Genomic DNA, 18,979 nt, shown 5'->3' on the forward strand with positions numbered 1-18,979 from the left:
TCTATCTATCTATCTATCTATCTATCTATCTATCTATCTATCTATCTATCTATCTATCTATCTATCTACCTATTGTGAGGGACTATCTATGTTGGCAGCTACCAGGTTGGGCGCTGTGGCAAGAGTAGGGTAAGATCTGGGTATTTTGGAAGTCAAGGCAGGGGCTGTGGTAGGTGGAGTTGTGGTGAACTGGGATGGGCTGGGTACGGAGAAGCCCTGAGGCAGTGGGCAGTGCTATGTGAGATAAGCTGGGTGCAAGGAAGTAGCCGGAGCTTGTGCTCCTGAGGCAAGGGGCGGTGCCACGTGGGAGTGGGATGGCAGAGGACTGAGTTCCCTTTGCTTAGTCCCCTCCCTATATGCAACGTCAACCCCAGACGCCTCCATCTTGTGACCTTCCTGACTTCCTGGGTCCTTTTGTGTAGCACTGACCCCAGATGCCTCCTCCCAGTATCTGAGTCTGACTTCCTAGGTCACGTACTCTGTCTATGCACTAATCCCAGACGCCTCCTTCCTGTATCCGGTCCTAGCTTCCTACGTCACTCCCTCTCCCTTGGTGTGCTAACTCAGACAGCCCCTTCCGGTATCTGACCCTACAATCATTGGCTAGTAAGCGGGCTGGGGAGGAGGGGCTAAGTAGGTACTTAAGGACGAGCGTGGTCAGATCAGCTCTCTCTTGGCTCCTGCTCTGTTGCTCTGGCCTTGCTGCTTGGGCTTGCTGTGATGGCCTCTGAATAAAGCTCTGGTGTTGGCGCCTCCCGATGGCTCGTCTCTGTGTGTTTATCCGGCTGAGGACCGAAGACTCGAGAGTGAGTATGACTCTGGCAGCCTGCTCCTTATAGGAGGAGAGGGTCGGCGCGGCCGGTACAATCTATCTATCTATCTATCTATCTATCTATCCTCAATATGTCCCTGAGCTTCAGTCCCACACCCCAATTGCCTATTGGATATTTCAAGCTTGATGTCCTGAAGACATCTCAATTCAATATGTTTAAAATGCAACTTATCTTTTCCCCCAAAACATCTCCCTTCTTCCAAACTTCTCTAGTTCTGTTGAAAACACTACCCATCTTTCCAGTCTCTCAGGGTCTCAATCTTGGCACTTTTCTGGACTCCTCACTCTCCTTTACCCCATATGTCAGCTGTCAAATCTTGTTGCTCTCATGACATTTCTTTTTTCTTTTTGAAGATACTTTTTCTTTACTTTCCGCATCTTTCCTGGGTCCTTCCCTGTCTGTGTTTTCTCTCACAGTACCACCCACATGGAAATATACTCTGCATGACCACACATGCATAACCCATGTCAAATGGGGGAAGGAGAGGAGCAAGGGAGAGAACCTGGAACTCAAAACCTGAAAAGAGAATGTCAAAATTGTCTCCACACACAACTGGGGAAAAACAAAACACCAAATCAAAAATAAATAAAACTGGAGTTGGAAGAATTTTTTTTGGTCATTTCTGCCTTTGCAACTTCTCTTGATTTTACCTTTTCTTTTCCATTTACACAATCACCACCCTGGTATAGGCCTTCATCATCTTTTACCTCAGTTATTGCAACAGTCTTCTAATTGGGCCCCCTGTTTCAGGTCTTTGCTATCTTCAATTCAGCCACCACTTAACTGTCAAACTGAGTTTCCTAAGGTGCAGGTCTATCTATCCATAAACTCAGATAGCTCCTCTTTATATCTAGAATCAAATGTAAAAATGCTCAGTTTGGCATTTAAAGCCCTTCACAGCCTGGACTCTTCCTGCCTTTCTAGTGTTCTTATACTTTACTCCCTTACTTTCACATTTCAAAAAAGTCTCCTGGCTTACTTGCTGCTCTCCTATTTGACATTCCATCAGGAGACTGTGTTTTGTTTTGTTTTGTTTTTTGGCAATTGGGGTTCAGTGACTTGCCCAGGGTCACACAGCTAGTACGTGTCAAGTGTCTGGTCTGAGTCTGGATTTGAACTCAGGTCCTCCTGACTCCAGGGCCAGCGCTCTCTCCACGGTGCCACCTCGCCGCCCCAGGAGACTGTGTTTTGCGCTGTCTGTCCTCCATGTTTGGAGGTCTCTTCTTCCTAGCTTCCCTGACTGGTTTCAAGACTCAATTCAAATTACACCTTTTGCAAGAGGCCTTTCCTGCATTACTAGTGCCTTCTCTCTGATGTTACTTCATTTACACTTGGCAGGATTTTATTTTATTTTTTTAATGTGTGAAGCCCCAGAATATGGGTAGTTTTAATTTATTTTTTTCCAATTTTTTAACATTTTCATTTAAAGTTTTGAGCTCCCAATTCTCCCTCGTCCCTGAGATGGCAAGCAATCAGACATAGGTTATACATGCCCCAAAGCATTTCTTGCAGCTAACCCCTTTTCTTCACTCACACTTCAAACCCTGATCATCTCTTACCTACCATGTGACTCCCCATGCACTCATTCCAATGGCTTCCTGTTGCCTCTAGAACATAAACTCCTTTGTTTAGGTTTTAAAGTCCTTTACAAGCTGGCTCCAAACTCTTTTTTTAGCCTCACTGGACATTATTCCAACTACGCTCTGTAATCCAGTCAAACTGGCCTTTTTTCTGTTCTTCACACATGACATGCTATTTCTTGTCTCTGTGTCCAAATGCATCTTTCCCCCCCTCTTTTACCTAATGAGCTATATTTTGTAGCAAAGAACAAAATAAAATTCAACAAAATTGGCCAACATATCAACCGAATCTGACAGTAAATGAGACAATCCACATCCCTGGTCTTTACCCTTTGCAAAGAAGGAACAGAGGTGAATTTTCTCAACTTTTCTCTGTGGCCAAGCTTGGTCACTATAATCATGCAGCATTTAGTTTCTTTTTCTATTCTTTCCATTTACGTTGTTGCATTCATGACTTTTTTTCTAAAACAACATTTAATCTACTCTGAAAATTTTATGATGGCTTTTGACCAAAAGCAATAAGATTCTGACTGTCATACTCTTTATGCTTAGCACAGTGCTTGGCACATGGAAAGTGCTTAATCTATGCTTATGGCCTGCCATTTAATTTTCCACTTTATTATCTAGAGAAGCAAGGGAAATCAAGGTTTCTACCAGACTTTGAAAGCTGTTTGTCTGAAAGATGGTATCTACGCCTCCAGGACACTTGCCAGAATAGACCTGAATGAAGCCATCACTCAGCCTATTTATGACAGAGTGGACCCTGTTTTTGGAAACATTTTCAGGTAAGTGCACCATCTTCTTCCTTTCCTTCCTTTTAGAAAGCAAAGTTACTAGGCACATTGGAGCAGAAACATCTCTAGGAATTTTTAGTTTGGGCCAAGTCTTGGAGTATATTTTTTGGAACTCAGAGGCTTCAGTACAATTAAGGGTTGGCCAAGATCAGGTCAAGGCTGCTGAGTTGACCATGCCTCCTTATTGATTTTATTTATTAAATAATTTCTTACAGTGAAGTAGAGTATAGGCTAAGATGTCACATGGATCTGAAAGTTGTCCTTATCATAACCTTATAGCTATCTTGTAAGAACAGTAGGGGAATTAGTTTTTCTGTGGACCTGAGTCTAAAAGAAGGTGTTTTAGCTGGAGGAAGTGGAGTTAAGGAAAACACATGGGTGTTTTTAACCAAACTGAAGGTAAAAATGAAAGTGGGCTTTGGTTCTGTGTATGCACAACTCACTGTCTTCTTATGAAGAATGAAATAAACCCCTTAGCAGAATTTCAGGAGAGATATTCTATTTATATAAACCATTATCCTACACAAAAGTGAAAATGGTGCGAGAGTGTGCTGGCAAATATTTAACAACCAGCTCTCTAAAAATGTAGGCCACACTTTGAAGTTTAATCTGCATTATTAGCATTTTTTTCCATCAAGTTCCTAAGTCTAGATAATCAACAAAACAATAAATCAAGCCCTGATTTGTAGTGAGATTCTGAGGTTTAGGTGTTCACATTGAATATTTAACAACCAGCTCTTGCCAGCCAGTTTGAGCTGACTTCAGCACTCTCCTGCATGGCTGGCTCATAGTCAGCAGAGAATGTGATTTGATTAATTTTTCCACCCCCTCATTTGCTCTACAAATCATTTAGTCAACAAGCAAAAATGAAGTACCACCAGGTGAGCACTTGTGATTACGTGAACAGACTTGCTTGGCTTTCATGGACAACTGTGAAAGGACAGAAATGCTACGTGATTCAGTCAGTTGAGTTTTCCTATAAAATTATAGGCAAATTTATTAAATCATGTTACTATATTATCAGATTACCTTTTAAAAATCCATTACTATCAATATGTAAATCTATTTATTGTATATAAAAATATGCATAATATACACAAATAATACAAGGTAAACAGTATATGTATAAACACAATATAGAGCAAGATTCCAGGAAATAGAAACATCTAGGTACAACAGGGCACATTTTTATTCACTTCAACCATTTTCAATTACTGTTTATCTTAACTCTGTTTTTCTTTACCAAGGCTAAGCAGATTCCCATTCAAAAGAATTCTTTGTAATTAGAAATCTTCTTGCAGATATGCATTATTTCCACCTCTTTAAGGTGGGTGGCATCAACAAACATTTATTAAATACCAACAGAACACTGGGAATGGTATGAAATTTAGATAAGACGTGACACTGTTTGCCCTCATGATGCTTACAGTCTAGGACAGAAGACCAAGACAAAAAATACAGATAATTGTAATGGAGAATTGTGACTGATAAATACAACAGAGATTTGCAAAACAACATGTTATGTGAGGTCTGAGGAGGAAGCTCATTCCCTACTATGGGCTTATAGATCTAGGTTCCAGTCAGAAGCCATCCCAGCTTCCGGATCATAGATCATAGATCATAGATTTAGAGCTGGGAGGGACATAAGACATCATTGGATTCACCCTCCCTCATCTTATAGACGAGGAAACAGGCCCAGAGAGCTTAGGCAGTTTGCCTAGGGTAACACAGCTAATAACCAACTGTCTGAGGTGACTTTGAACCCAGGACCTCAATAGCCTCTATCCCCCAGCTCTGGGAATGTGCTTGGTCCTTGACATACCACCTCCATGGAGAAAACACTTGGATTAGACTGAGTTTAAGCCAAATCCACTTCATGGAACTCCTCTGTTTAGAAATACTATGTAATTTTCTCCTCCCCCACAAGAGTAGATTCCTTATCTCTAATATAAATCCAGGGCTATGTAGAACTAAGTCCTGATAGTGGGTATCTTGTGGCATTTCTGGGCTGGGAAACTAATAGTCATGGGGCAGCCATGACTATTTAGGGTCACCTAGAGATTCTTTCCATGGTGGAGTGGAGACAGTGTTAGACTTGGAATCAGGAAAACCTGAGTTCAAATCTTGCCTTCTATATTTATTAGTTATGTGACCCTGGACAAGTCACTTAGTCTCTGTCAGCCTCAGTTTCCTTATAAGTAAAATGGGAATAATAATAGCACATAATGTGGCTATTAAAATTGTCCAACCTACAATAAAAGAGACTGAGGCAGAGCTCTGAGCCAATGGCACTTTATTAAAGAGTCCATGATCCCCTCTAATGAAGTGGACTTCAGATCTGTCTCATGATCTGAGATGCCCCCTTTTTCTAGGGCCTTATTTTTATAAGGCTTGATACCAGATTTGATACCTCAGCATTTTAAAGAAGCTATAAAAAGTACAGAATCCCAGGGATTGATGGATCTTGCTTCACAGGCTAGAAAATAATGCATCACCTAGAAATCGTACATCAGCAGCTGAGGCGGAGGAAGAGAGGGGGCCAGTGTCTTGTGTTGGGTGAAGTGTGGGGCATTTACACTAACTAAGTGGTCGTAAGATGCTCACAAGATGGTCACCGGCTCATGTAGGACAAGAGACAATGGTCCAGTGGTGCAAAAATAAGTTGGAGAACTTTCCATGAAATCAAGTCACCTGTGCCATGTCTTGGTCACCATAACGAGTAAAAACAAGGGTAGAGGGCCTCTAGTTAGCTTCCTATGATTAAGCAAGTGAACTTACAATCTGTAGTTCACAGTTCTGGGGCCTAATATACAGAACTTATAATCACTATTCCAATGGAATCTTATCAAACTGATTAACACTGACTGCAGTGGAGTAGGGGTTCAAATGAATTATTTCTCACACTGCCTCACAGGATTGTTGTGAAGATCAAAGGAGATAACTTGTACCATATGAGTATGCCAGACCACAGGAATCCTTTAAACTCAGTACCAAGACCTCCCGGAGGAGGTGACATTTGAGTTGGACTTTAAAAGGTAGAGAGAGGGGAGGAGGGCATTCTAGGCATAGAGTAACAGTATGAATAAAGGCACAAAAGCAGAAGGGTACAGTCTTTGAGTTATTTTGTTATAGTATTTATAGTATGGGAGCAGCTAGGTGGTGCAGTGGATAGAGCACTGGGCCTGGAGTCAGGAAGACCTGAGTTCAACTCCAGCCTCAGACACTTACTAGCTGTGTGACCCTGGGCAAGTCACTTAACTCTGCCTGGAGAAGGAAATGGCAAACCACTCCAGTATCTTTGCCAAAAAAAACCCAAATGGGGTCATGACTAAAGAGTCTGAAATGACTGAACAACAACAAATTTATAGTGCGTTATAGTACGAGGAATTACAGCATAATAGTTAAACTATACTATATAATTATAGCATAATAGTCACCATAGTATAAGGAATAATAGTATAGGAAGGAGGAAGTAGTACTGTCTAGGTCATACTTGTTGGTTTTGCTGATTCTTGCCAATGGGTAAACCATGCTTATTATACCACGTCTGTTCTCAGGTTCTCATCGTTAGCTCTTTCTCTCTTAACATCTGACTTGGCATCCTTTTGTAGGACTGGGAAGGACACCGGTTCTGCACTGATCCTTCACATAGACACTTTCAAGCACTCTCTCCAGGAGAAAATGACAGAAGTGGTAATAAAAAGAGGGTGGAAATCTGACAGCTGCAAGCATAATTTTCTGATCCAGGAGGTGAGAGCAAAGTTTGGTCTAGTTGGCTTATGATTCCTTGTTGCCCAGCAAGCTAAATAGATTGGCCTTCTAATCTGAGGTTTTGCTTCCTTGGAGTTGGCCAGAGTCTCAAAGGAAGGGAGAAGAGAAATTATTGAAATACTAAACTGATGAAATACTAGGTGATATAGTGGATAGAGCATGCCAAGTCTGGAGTCAGGAAGACTCTTTTTCCCGAGTTCAAATCTGGCCTCAGACACTTAGCAATTGAGTGACCCTGGGCAAGTCACTTAACCCTGTTTGCCTCCATTTCCTCATCTTGTAAAATGAACTGGAGAAGGAAATGTCAAACCACTCCAGTATTTTTGCCAAGAAGACCCCAAATGGGGTCATAAATGACTGAAACAACAGAACAACAAAGAAACTCTTCACAGGTTGAAGGAAGTAACCAGCCCTAAGATTGCACCTGAACTATAAACCAAAACTGAACCTTATCCCAACATGAGATTAGGTGGTGGTAAATGCTGCCTCTATAAATCAGAGACAGATTATACTTTGTAGAATGGTTCACAGGGTTACTTGACCCACAGAAATATTCATTGACATGTAACATTTTCAACCACTGTTCTTCCATTTTTGAGAGATTACTGCAGTTTAGAGGAAAGAGCCCTAGACTGGGCACCAAGAGATCTGGGTTGTAGTGTGGACTGCCACTAAATAACTGTAAGGACTTCTAAGTCATGCCACCTCTCCAAGGCCTTATTTCCTCATCTGTGAAATGAGGAGGTTGGATTGGATGACATTTGAAGTCCCTTCCTGAATGGAAAGCTAACATATCGTAGAGGATCAGCTAAAAAAAAAAATCATAGGGGCATCAGATCACAGACCTGGAGCTGGTAGGAACCTTGAGTCCATCAAATCCAGGCCCTTCACCTTACAGATGAGGAAACTAAGGAACTGAGGCTGGTAGCCTCAAAGAGAAAAAGCTGAAGGGGGACACAGTAGTTTTCTTCAAATATTTCATGGAATGATAGATTTAGAGATACATAGGACCTCTTAGGCCATCTGGTCCAACCCCCTCCTTTTACCAATGAGGAGGAATATGAACCCCAGGGGCGCGAAGGGATTTGCTCAAGTCATTAAGATTGTAAATGGCAGAGGCAGGGTTTGAACCTAGGTACAGTTGATGGGGTGCTTGTGCTTGGGCCCCAGGTCTAAGACCGTGTCTACAGAAACAACTCAGTTTCTTGTGAGAAAATCTTTTTTTGTTGCAAGCACATGAAAAACTGAGCCTGGAATTCCTTTGATGAAAGTTCTCTCAGGAGTGCCAGGCCCAAGGACCATGCTTTAGCAATCCTATCTCGTCTTCTCCCTCAATGTCTGGTATCAACAGAGCTATCTTTGTTGACTCCCTGAATTTTCCCATCCATAGATCACTGGCACCTTCTTTCAAGGCACTTGAACCCCTTGCATATTCCTCTGAAGTCCCTAGATTACCTAATTAGCATCCTTGACATTCTTTCCATGCTGTCCCTTTTCCATATAAGCCCTAGTACCATCCTCACTAGTTTGCACATTTCCTAAGAACCCTTGCCTGCTTTGTTAAGAGTTACAGTAAATTTTGCCGCTTGGCTAAGACATAGCTTGAGCGTGTGAATTCGTTCCAGGCGACTCCACCTTGTACCCTGACTTTTTGGAGGTACCAGAACCCCATAGCAATGTCAGCACCCCTAAACTACGTCACTATGATTCCAAATTCTGCACTCTTTCCACCTACCATGTGAATCATTGTGTGTAAGAAGAATGAGAATTATTTCTCTTCGTCGCAGAGAGTAGAAATTGATTACAGAAAAGCAGATGTTAGGTCAACGTAAGGAAGAATTTCCTTATAATTAGGGCTGCCTGAAAAATTAAAATAAATGGGGCAGCTAAGTGGCACAGTGGATAAAAGTGTCAGGCCTGGAGTCAGGAGGACTCATCTTCCTAAGCTTAAATCTAGTCTCAAACATTTACTAGCTGTGTGACCCTGGGCAAGTCACTTAACCCTGTTTGCCTCAGTTTCCTCATCTGTAAAATGAGTTGGAGAAGGAAATGGCAAACTGCTCCAGTATCTTTGCCAAGAAAACCCCAAATGAGGTCATGAAGAGTCAGACACAACCGAAAAATGACTGAACAACAACAAACAACAAAAATAAAATAAGCTACTGAGGAAAATGGTGGATTGGAGGACCATTTGTTGGAAATGTTGTAGATCAGAGGTCAATCAATACTTATTAAGTGCCTACTATGTGCCAGTAAGTGCCAGGGATACAAAAAGAGGCAAAAGACAAGACGGTCCCTGCCCCCAAGGAGTTTACAATCTAATGAGGAAGATAACATGCAAACAAATACATACAAAGCAAGCTATATATAAGGATAAATAGGAAATAATTAATAGAGAGAAGGCATTAGAATTAAGAGGGGTTGGGAAAAGTTTCCAATAAAAGGATTTTAGTTGGCACTTCAAGGAAGCCAGGAGGTCAGTGGTCAGAGTGGAGGAGAATTCCAGGTATGGAGGACAGCTAGAGAAAATGCCTGGGGTCAAGAGATACAGGTGTCTTATTCATGGAACAGGCAGGAGGCCAATGTCACTGGATCAAAGCGTACATGTCAGGGAGAAGGTATAAAAAACTAGAAAGGTAGGAGGAAGATAATTTATGAAGGGTTTTGAGTGCCAAACAGAGCATTTGTTATTTAATCCTGAAGGCAATAAAAAGTCACTGGAGATTACTGGGTAGGGGACCTGTGATTTAGGAAACCACGTCAGTGGCTGAATGGAGTGGGGAGAGACTGGAGGCAGGCAGGTTAGAGAGTGTGATCCGGAGGAGGGGTCAGCAAAGGAGACAGAGGAGTGGTAAGATTGGTGGGAGGAGAACCAGGAGACGGAGGTGCCCTGGAAACCTAAATAAAAGAGAGATTGATCCTTATGTGTGGATTAGTGACCTCTGTTTCTATTTGACTTTGACAACACTGTTGTAGCAGTTTATTAGATGACATCTGAAGTTGCTTTTAGTTTTGGGATTCTGATTCTATGATTCTGCCTCTAAGATTCTGGATGGGCCATAGAGTTAATAGTTAAAGAGGGTACCACGCTTTGTATGGGCAGCTGGGTGGCACAGTGGAGAGAGCACTGGGTCTGGAGTCAGACCAGAGTTCAAATATGAGCTGAGACACTTACTAGCTGTATGACCCCGGGCAAGTCACTTAACTCCTTCCTGCATATAACTGGAGAAGGAAATGGCAAACCACTCCTATATCTTTGCCAAGAAAACCCCATGGACAGTTGGTCCACAGGGTCACAAAGAGTTGAACACAACTGAACAACAGGCTTCATATTCTTCTTCTGAGCCTGAGCAGTTACATATATTCTAATTTGGAATTTGGTGGGTCACCTTTGGCCCGACTTTGCAAAGCTTTAAGTCATTCTTTTCCCCAAAGGCAGAACTTGCCAGGGATCAGAGCTTAGCTGTTGGTCAAATCTGGCTTTGCTTTTTTTTAAGCTCAGCCCCATTTATTCTAAGCCTGGGCTAAATAATTAAATGGAAAAAGGAAAGAAACAGAAGGTGCCGTTTACACCTATTTAAACGAAAGTTTCCTCTTTCTTCACTTCTTTCGTCCTCCCTCCCTTCTCCGCTTAAGACTGCAGAAATTTAAAAAGGTCAATTTTGAATGGACCTCTCATGATGCTTGTGTTTTGGAGGAGCTGTAGTCTCTGTGATGCTGGCCAAATCCCTTTACTACTCTGGGCATCAGTTTCCTCATCTCTGAAATAAGGGTGTTAGACTAGTTGACCTCTGAGGACCTTTCCAGAATTTGACCTTAGGAAGATGACTCTTCTAGCACATGGTTGAATGAATGATTTATTCATGTTTTCTGAACATAAATTCTCATAGATAAATGCTATCTTGGGAGGCCTGGAAGGACACATCCTCAGAAGAAAGAAGAGGATCTATGAGTCTCTCTGCAACTCTGTTCAGAATGATCTGAAGCCGTATTATGAAGGTATAAGTTTGTGGAGGCCCCGTGTTTTGTGCTTTTTTTCATTAATTTCTCCAAGACGGTGTCCTATCTTCTTCCCAGATCACCATGACAGCTTATTTCACAAATAAAAACCAGATAGCAAGAGGAAAAAGTTACCGGATGAGCCATCTATCTTGTCTTTTGGCACCATCTAATTGCCTTTCTAGTGTTAAGAAAATTTATCACTAGAATTGTAACTAGGATAGGGCAATGAGAGCTTTTTCCCAGGTTGCTTGAATTTAGAGGGTGCTGAAAGCACCTTCAGTCCTTCAGCAGCATAGGAATGACAGAATTTAGCACCTAGTTTTCAAGAGCAACTTGAATAGGAAGCTAACAGATGACAGTCTGGAGTTCTCCTAACCATTCCTTTTCTTCCTACAGTCCTTTCCCACAAATGAGCCTGTGCACCATGCTGCTTATCTTGAGTGTGGTAGTTTGTGATACTTGCCTTGAGTGCAAAAATTCCTAGTAATGCTCTACTTATACCATGATACCTTGCTCGGCTGATATTACACTTAACTTTCCCATAGCTTTGTGCTTTAGTTATTTAAAACACAGATAATTTAAATGTGAACATCTGGTTATCCACAACTGAGAAGTAATGTCCAGCAAGTGTAGCAGTGGAAGGTGGATGAGCGCTTTTCATACACATGCCCTCTTTGTTTAGTAGTAGCTGAAATTGATTCTTCCTGATCACTCTCTTCTCCATCCTCAAGGGACTGGCTCAAGGCATGATCTTCTCTCTCTCTCTCTCTCTCTCTCTCTTTTAAAAATTTATTTTATTTTTAATTTACAAAATAAAACAAGCATTTCCATAACATTAGTAAAAAAATAGAAAGATGATTACATATGAAACTACAAATCTATTATGTACAACTTGCTATTCCTTTTAAACAGATAATAAATTTATCATGTAAATTTCTTCTTTTTTTTTTCTTCCCCCCTCCTGCCATATTGTCTTGATGTCTCCACCTTTACTTTCTCTTCCCATTCTCAACTGAGAGCGGGGCAGGGAACGTGGAGAAAACCCTAAAGTCTCTAGTGTAGAGACCTGTCAGCTTAGAGGAAATGATTTTAGTTTGTGAGGATTTTAATCCAGGGCTAGGGACCTCGTTCCCCATAGTTTCTCTTCTCTGCAAAGTTAGAAAGCTTGAAAGTAGATATTAACAAAATTCCTAAGACTCTGAGCCCCCAGGTTTTGATCCCCAGGCTGGAAAGATTTCCTAGGCAGTTGAATTTGGTGTAATCAATTATCCACAGGTTTCCACATCTTCTCTCTCTCTCTCTCTCTCTCTCTCTCTCTCTCTCTCTCTCTCTCAATCTCTCTCCCTCTCCCTCTCTCTCTCCTTCTCTCTTTCTCTTTCTTTATAACAACTACACCAACTCAGAGCACACTTAAAGTGATCTTACTTTCTAGAAAGCCATTACTAAAAAAACAAAACAAAACTGGTAAACAAAATATAAAATACCAGAGAAACATTTAGTAATAAACCATGCTGCCTATTTCATATCTAAATAAAATAGAAATGAGGTACAAAGAGTGCAGTAAATCACAATTGTTCTAGTGGTTTCTCAAGTAGGCATAATTGTCATTTCCTGCTCAGTCACGTGGCTAGTCAGATCAAATTCAAATAGAAAAAAGGGGCACATAAGGACTGCTGGGGGCATCATATTGACTTAGAAAACCACATATTAACATTATCTATATTCTATTGTATTTTATTTTATTTTGTAAATATTTCCTGATTGCATTTTAATCTGGTTCTGACTGCACTAAGGAATAGTGCAGGACACAATGTGCCCTGTAAACCCTACGTTTGACGCTTCTGGCTCTGTTCTCAGATGGTGCTGTCACTGTCGTCCCTTACTCTCTCCAACTTTCCTCTTCTCTTTCCAGAGGGATTTAAAAACTGCTGCTGTAACAGAAAAGCTCTGTTTTCCAATTCTGATCTTGTGATAACATGCAAGTCTCTTCCTGAGCTGGAAAGAAGACCTCCAAGGTCTTTAGTGACCTAGGTCCATTCACAAAGCAGCCAGTCTTAAGTCTTGCCAGAATGACCGTTAAAAAGGTTTAAAAAAAAAAACAAAAGGAAAGCAAAGCACTAGATGTCTTTTGTAATTATAAAAAAGAATATTTCACAGCCCTTCCTCACTATGACAGGACCGGATTGGGTGAGGTTAATCAACAAATATTTATTAAACTTGTATTATGTGCCAGACACTGTTAGGTGCTGGGGATCCTGATTAATCTAACTCTTGCGGTTAACAAAGATTCCCTTGGTGACAATCATTATATAAATAACAAGATTATAATTTCTACCCCTCCCCCTTTTATAATCTATTTTCACTGTCATAGAAACAGTAATTTTTTTTCTAACACCAGAGAAAACCCATAAATATTTTTTTTTCAACTGAGGTATAACTATGGTTATTGTTTTCACTAGAGGCAGCTCATATAACTGGCAAGAAAGCCTGTGAGCGAACGAAAGATGCCATCCGAAGAGGTGTAGACAGACAAGTGGCTGAGGGTTTATTTGAAAGGGCCCAAGAAAGGATGAAGAGTCAATTCCAGCAATTGAAGGTATTCTACATCCTTCTCTTGATTTCTAATTCTAGGGAGGTGGCAGGGTGGTGTTGGGGTTTCAGGAGAAAGGCTGGAATGTTGGCCTGACCAGCTTCCAAGAGCAAATTTCCATGGTACCCAATGAACCATGGTGGCCAGCTTGTTTTCTGATTTCTCATTGCCAAAACCTGTTTTTGAGTGCTCTTGTGACGGTAATCATAGGAACATAGCTCCCCCACCCTACTTTCTTGTATCCTGATCTCCTTAAATGATAACCCCAGCCACATGTCCTCAGGTAGAATAGAAGCTATTCTATGTACAACGATGACAAGCACTTGGGTGTGAATTATTTGTGCATTTGGCAAATAGATACATAGCATAGGTATTATTGAGTCTAGCTTTGTCATTCAGCACATATTCTTTCAACATGCATTTATTAAGCACCTATTCTGTACCAGACAGTGTGCTAATTGCATATATATGAAGTCCAGCTTGTCCAACATGCATATGCAACAGGCATTTATTAAGTGCCTACTCTGTACTAGAGGGGCAACTAGGTGGTGTGGTGGATAGAGTGCCGGGCCTGGAGTCAGGAAGACTCCTCTTCCTGAGTTCATATCTGGCCGCAGATACTTACTAGCTGTGTAACCCTGGGCAAGTCACATAACCCTGTTTGCCTCTATTTCTGTAAAATGAGCTAGAGAAGGAAATGGCAAGCCATTCCAGTATCTTTGCCAAGAAAACCCCAAATGGGGTCATGAAGAGTCAGACACAACTGAAAAACGATTAAATAGCAACAAAAACTGATAGGCACAGTGTTCATTGCTTGCAGTACAAAGACAAAAATAAAACTATTCCCATAGTCTAGGGATTTATATTCTCTTGGCTTTAGGACACAACTCTTACTGATTTGTCTGGTTTAACACACCTGAGCAGCACCCTGAGCCTCCCTAGTTTCTGTACAGACTTCCTTCAGCAATTCACACTTTTCATTTTCTTAGTCTGGGAAGTTCCCTTTACTCTACATTGGGACTTGAGGATCATGGACCATGACTTTTAGAGCCATTACAGGGCTTACCAGGTGCCAGTATGCACACTCGCCCATCATGTCTAGAGAATGGGGAGGGCTCATCTGAACGGTTTCCCTTTCCTTTGAACAGGAATGTTCTAACAGAATGTTCCTTGTCCCTTAGAATGGAATCATAGAAAAAGTGAAGGGAAGTGTGTCCACTATGCTGATCCTTGCTTCACCCAGGGGAGAAAGCCTCTACAAGGAACTATCAGGTAAAGACATGGAACGTTCTAAAAATGGGTCACACTTCCAGCCGGGGGTGTAGTGGTAAATGTTTAGCAACTGGCACTCCGGGGGGAAGAAGTATGTAGAATCTACATTTAAGTTTAAGCTGTATTTTCTCCATCACTTTCTCCATCAACAAATCAATATATCAAGCCCAGTTTCTTAGGTGTAAATGCTCACAATGGAATGAAAAACTGGCTCTGGCACACCCCTGCCTGTCCCAGCACACCTAGCCCAGTAGTGTCTTCCTAAGCAGGATTCAAATGACGGGTAGAAGAAGAGATAATAATAGTTGGCATTCAGGTGGTACTTTAAGGTTTACAAACTCCTATATACTCATTCTCTCATCTGATCTACATAGAAACCCTATAAGTGCTGTTATTTTAGAGATTTTAAAGATTTCATTTTAGAGATCAATTAACAAGTGTTTATATTAAAGTGCCTATTATGTACCAGGGATACAAGTACAAATAATGAAATGATCCCTACTTACAATTAGCCTACATTCTAATAGGAATAGACAATAATTACATATAAAAATACATGCAGCATAATTATAATTTATATACATAAATAAATACACACACAAAGTAGTTAAATGCAGGGTACTATGGGAGGGAGGGCACTAGCAATTGGGGGGATCAGGAAAGGTTTCATGCAGAAGATGGTATTTGAGTTGCATCTTAAAGAGGGAAGCAGGAGGGATTGTATTTCAGTTATGGGGGACTGAGGAAATTGCAGAGAAGTTACGTGACTTGTCCAGGGTCACATAGTTACTGTCTGAGATGAGATTCAAATCAAAGTCTTCCTGACTCCAAGTCTAACACCGTTGTGTTTGACATAAAATACAAAATCCTCTGGGGCAGCTAGATGGTGCAGTGGATAGAGCTCCAGGCCTGGAGTGAGGAAGACCTGAGGTTAAATTGGGTCTTAGACACTGACTAGCTGTGTCACCCTGGGCAAGTCACTTAACCCAGTTTGCCTCAGTTTCCTTATCTGTAAGATGCTGGAGAAGGAAATGGCAAACCACTCCAGTATCTTTGCTATGAAAACCCCAAATGGGGTCATGAAGAGTCAGACATGACTGAAAACTACAAAACAAAATCCTCTGGCTTTTGAAGTTCTTCATAAGTATTGTTTGGGGGTGCATGTCTGGCAGTTTTGGGGTGCAGGTTTCTGGGTGGGTTGGGTTTGCCCCAAGGAGGAGCTAGCAGCCTAAGCCTGGTATCCAGAATGATCTTAGTCATAAACTGAGTCCTAGTGTCAATCCCCATTGAATAGTTCTTATATATATAGATAATGATGACAACCTTGGCAGAGGTGAGATCTGAATGGCACAGTACTGATCCCACCTTTGCCTCTGTGTGGAAAAAGAAAACATGGGGGAGGGAAGAGAAGGGAAGGAGAAGGTGGGGCACAAGAAGATTCAGAATAAGAAGGTCAAGATTGTGAGTGTGTGTGTGTGTGTGAATGAGTCTATGCCATCTATGAGGTAAGTAGTACAAGAATTGTTCTTTCATTTTGTAGATATATGACTTGCCCAGTATCACACAGGTAGTAATAAAGCTAGGATTCAAACCCAAATGACTTCACATGTTATGTCTTTCTATTATGCCACACTGTCTCTCTTGTTATCAATCATTCAATCAAGAAGCACCGATATGCACCAGGCACTGTGCTAGGTTCTGAGGATACAAATACAAAAATGAGATAGCCCCTGCCCGCAAGGAGCTTACATTTTATATAAATTTTCTACTGTTCAGAGAAATAGAATAAAGTAAGTTTGAAGTTGGTTCAGAAATTAACTTGCATTAATGTTATGTTTAAGAGGAGGCAAGGAGAGAATTTCTCAGGCTGAGCCTTATGTCTGTCTTGATAGATGGAGTCACTTCAGGTTCAAATTGTGGTCCTTAGTTTTGTGGGCTCTGGAACTTGACTTGATTAGTTCCCCTAGAGGCTAACAGGCACTTGGGGGACTGATTTATACTAGCTAAACTCATTGGAGACAGATTTATTAAGTCAAAATCCCATCTTATCAACTATTTCTTAATGTAGATTAATTCAATCAAGCTGGAATACAGCTTGTTATCTAGTCAATGCTTCCTCTTTCTAGTAGGAGGGATTTCCTGGGAAACCAAATAAATTAGAAGGTTGCTTGGCAGAGTTGAGACAAAGCCCAGAGAATTTGATGTTTTAAAGGAGATAGATCCTTTAAAATATAACCTCCAAACCATAATCTGATGGATCCTTCTCCCCTATAAAGTTATGCCAGCCATGCACATTTCATCAGGGCACTTTCTATCCTATGCCCTTGTTCTTGTAGTAGAGAATCAGTGTGTGCAGAAGATTAGAGGGAGATGAACAAGTAAGAGAGTTAACAAGCCTGTCAAAATGGAGCAGGCATCCTCCCAAAACAATGACGGACAAGGAGTCAAATGGACAATCAGTAACACGGTCAAGGACAGAAATTCATATGCTGCCAGATGCAAGCCAATAGGCGGGAGCATATGGTCTGAGTTTAGGAGTAATGAATCCAAATCCAATCTTGGTGGGGATGGGAGTGGTCCATACAAAGCAGGGTTGGGAGAATAACATGTAGGGAGGAGTTTGGTACTTAATGTAAAAAATCAACTTGGGGCAGCTCGATTTTATGGTGGTGGGTGGAAGCCACATCCCTTTCCCATTCAGCTGAAGGAAATGGCACGATGTTGCAGAACTACAGCCGGATTCTTTCCTCCCCAATTATTTTTCTTATCAGCGTACAACGACAACCTAACACTTACATAGCACTTAATTTACTTCACCCCATTTGTGATGGAGTTCAGAGATGACCAGGTTGCTTTGGATTAAAACCCTTGCCCTAAGTCAAGGGCTCTTAAACTTTTTTTTATATCATGAATTTCTTTGGCAGTCTCATGAAGCCTGTGGGACCCTTCTAAGAATAATGTTTTTAAATGTATAAAATAGATAGGATTCCTAAGGAAACCGAAGCTTAGTACATACCAAAATGCAATGTTGTTTTTCTCCCATCCCTACCGTGTACCTCTTAGGGGCTAACGTGCCCCACGCTAAGAACCTATGCACTAGATGAAGACTCTCACTAGTGAATCTCTTTATCTCCAAACAGACAGGTAGCTCCCTAGCAGGACTTTTGTCTTCTCTACTATCACTCTTAGGCATGGTGGGGGAGGGCTTGGATAATTGGTGGAGACCTCATGAGAAAGTCATGCTCTGAGCTGGCCCCAGTGGGTGGAGATACTTACGGTCAGGGAAAATCAATTCCACCCACTTCCCCAAAGGGAGGGATGTGTATGTGTGTCAAAAATGTTGCCTATGGGTTCCAGTTCTTCCCCTGGCTTATTTAAGAGATGTCATGACAGCAATATTGGTTAGAAATAAGAGTATGAGAAATTGATGCCTGGAGCAAAAGAACTATAATTATGATGAGGTAGTTTGTGAGTTGGTACAGTGTGAAAGGAATCATTTGGGAGGAATGAGTCTATGTATGTGGGAGAGAGTGAGAGTGTCCAGGAAAGTTGGAGCTCCATTCCATCTCAACTAGTAGGATTCTTTTTGTTATCTTTTTCATCAGTCTTCCACAGAGGATCTACCTGATGTGCTAGAAGATTTCCTTTCATTCTTTCAAAATTCTGTGGCTATCAGTACAACTTTTAGATGGTTCATTTGTCATATTTTATCCTTGCCATGTGACAGGTTTACCCCCATTCTGAGTTATGCATGTTATATATGTTTAACAAAAGTTAAACATTTTCCATGCAAGTCATTGTTACTAATGTGCAATACCCTACTTTCACCTACCACGTGTCTTTCTATTGCTGTCTGGGTCACCTGCCATTCTGATTCTTTGGAGAATATAATACCAGCAGGATAATACTAGTGTTGAAAAACATGGGTTTTTACAGCAGGAAGTTGCTTTGGATCATTAAAAATATTGCACAATTTCCCAAATTGGGTCCAGCCCGATCTCCTCCTACCATTAAATGTTGGCCTCAGCTCCTCTTCCATCTGCAGTGCCTACTCAATATAAATATACTGGTGGACTATTTCAATGAGTTGTCCATCCCACTGCATGTCATAATCTGGATGACACATATTTCTCATCA

The 18,979-nt window shown here is 41.3% G+C and overlaps 1 protein-coding gene across 5 annotated transcripts in view; it reads left to right on the forward strand.

The window, feature by feature from the left end:
- NUGGC (nuclear GTPase, germinal center associated) overlaps positions 1-18,979 on the forward strand; it is a 93,735-nt gene that overhangs the window by 64,194 nt on the left and 10,562 nt on the right. For all 5 annotated transcript variants that reach the window (XM_027847838.1, XM_027847847.1, XM_027847853.1 and 2 more), the window contains 5 exons: positions 3,041-3,198; positions 6,819-6,957; positions 10,869-10,977; positions 13,440-13,576; positions 14,752-14,842. In XM_027847838.1, the coding sequence (XP_027703639.1) occupies positions 3,041-3,198; positions 6,819-6,957; positions 10,869-10,977; positions 13,440-13,576; positions 14,752-14,842 (634 nt within the window). The remainder of the gene's footprint in view (positions 1-3,040; positions 3,199-6,818; positions 6,958-10,868; positions 10,978-13,439; positions 13,577-14,751; positions 14,843-18,979) is intronic.

The sequence above is a fragment of the Vombatus ursinus genome, unplaced genomic scaffold (assembly GCF_900497805.2).
Source record: "Vombatus ursinus unplaced genomic scaffold, bare-nosed wombat genome assembly UNPS02000580.1, whole genome shotgun sequence".
Taxonomy (NCBI): domain Eukaryota; kingdom Metazoa; phylum Chordata; class Mammalia; order Diprotodontia; family Vombatidae; genus Vombatus; species Vombatus ursinus.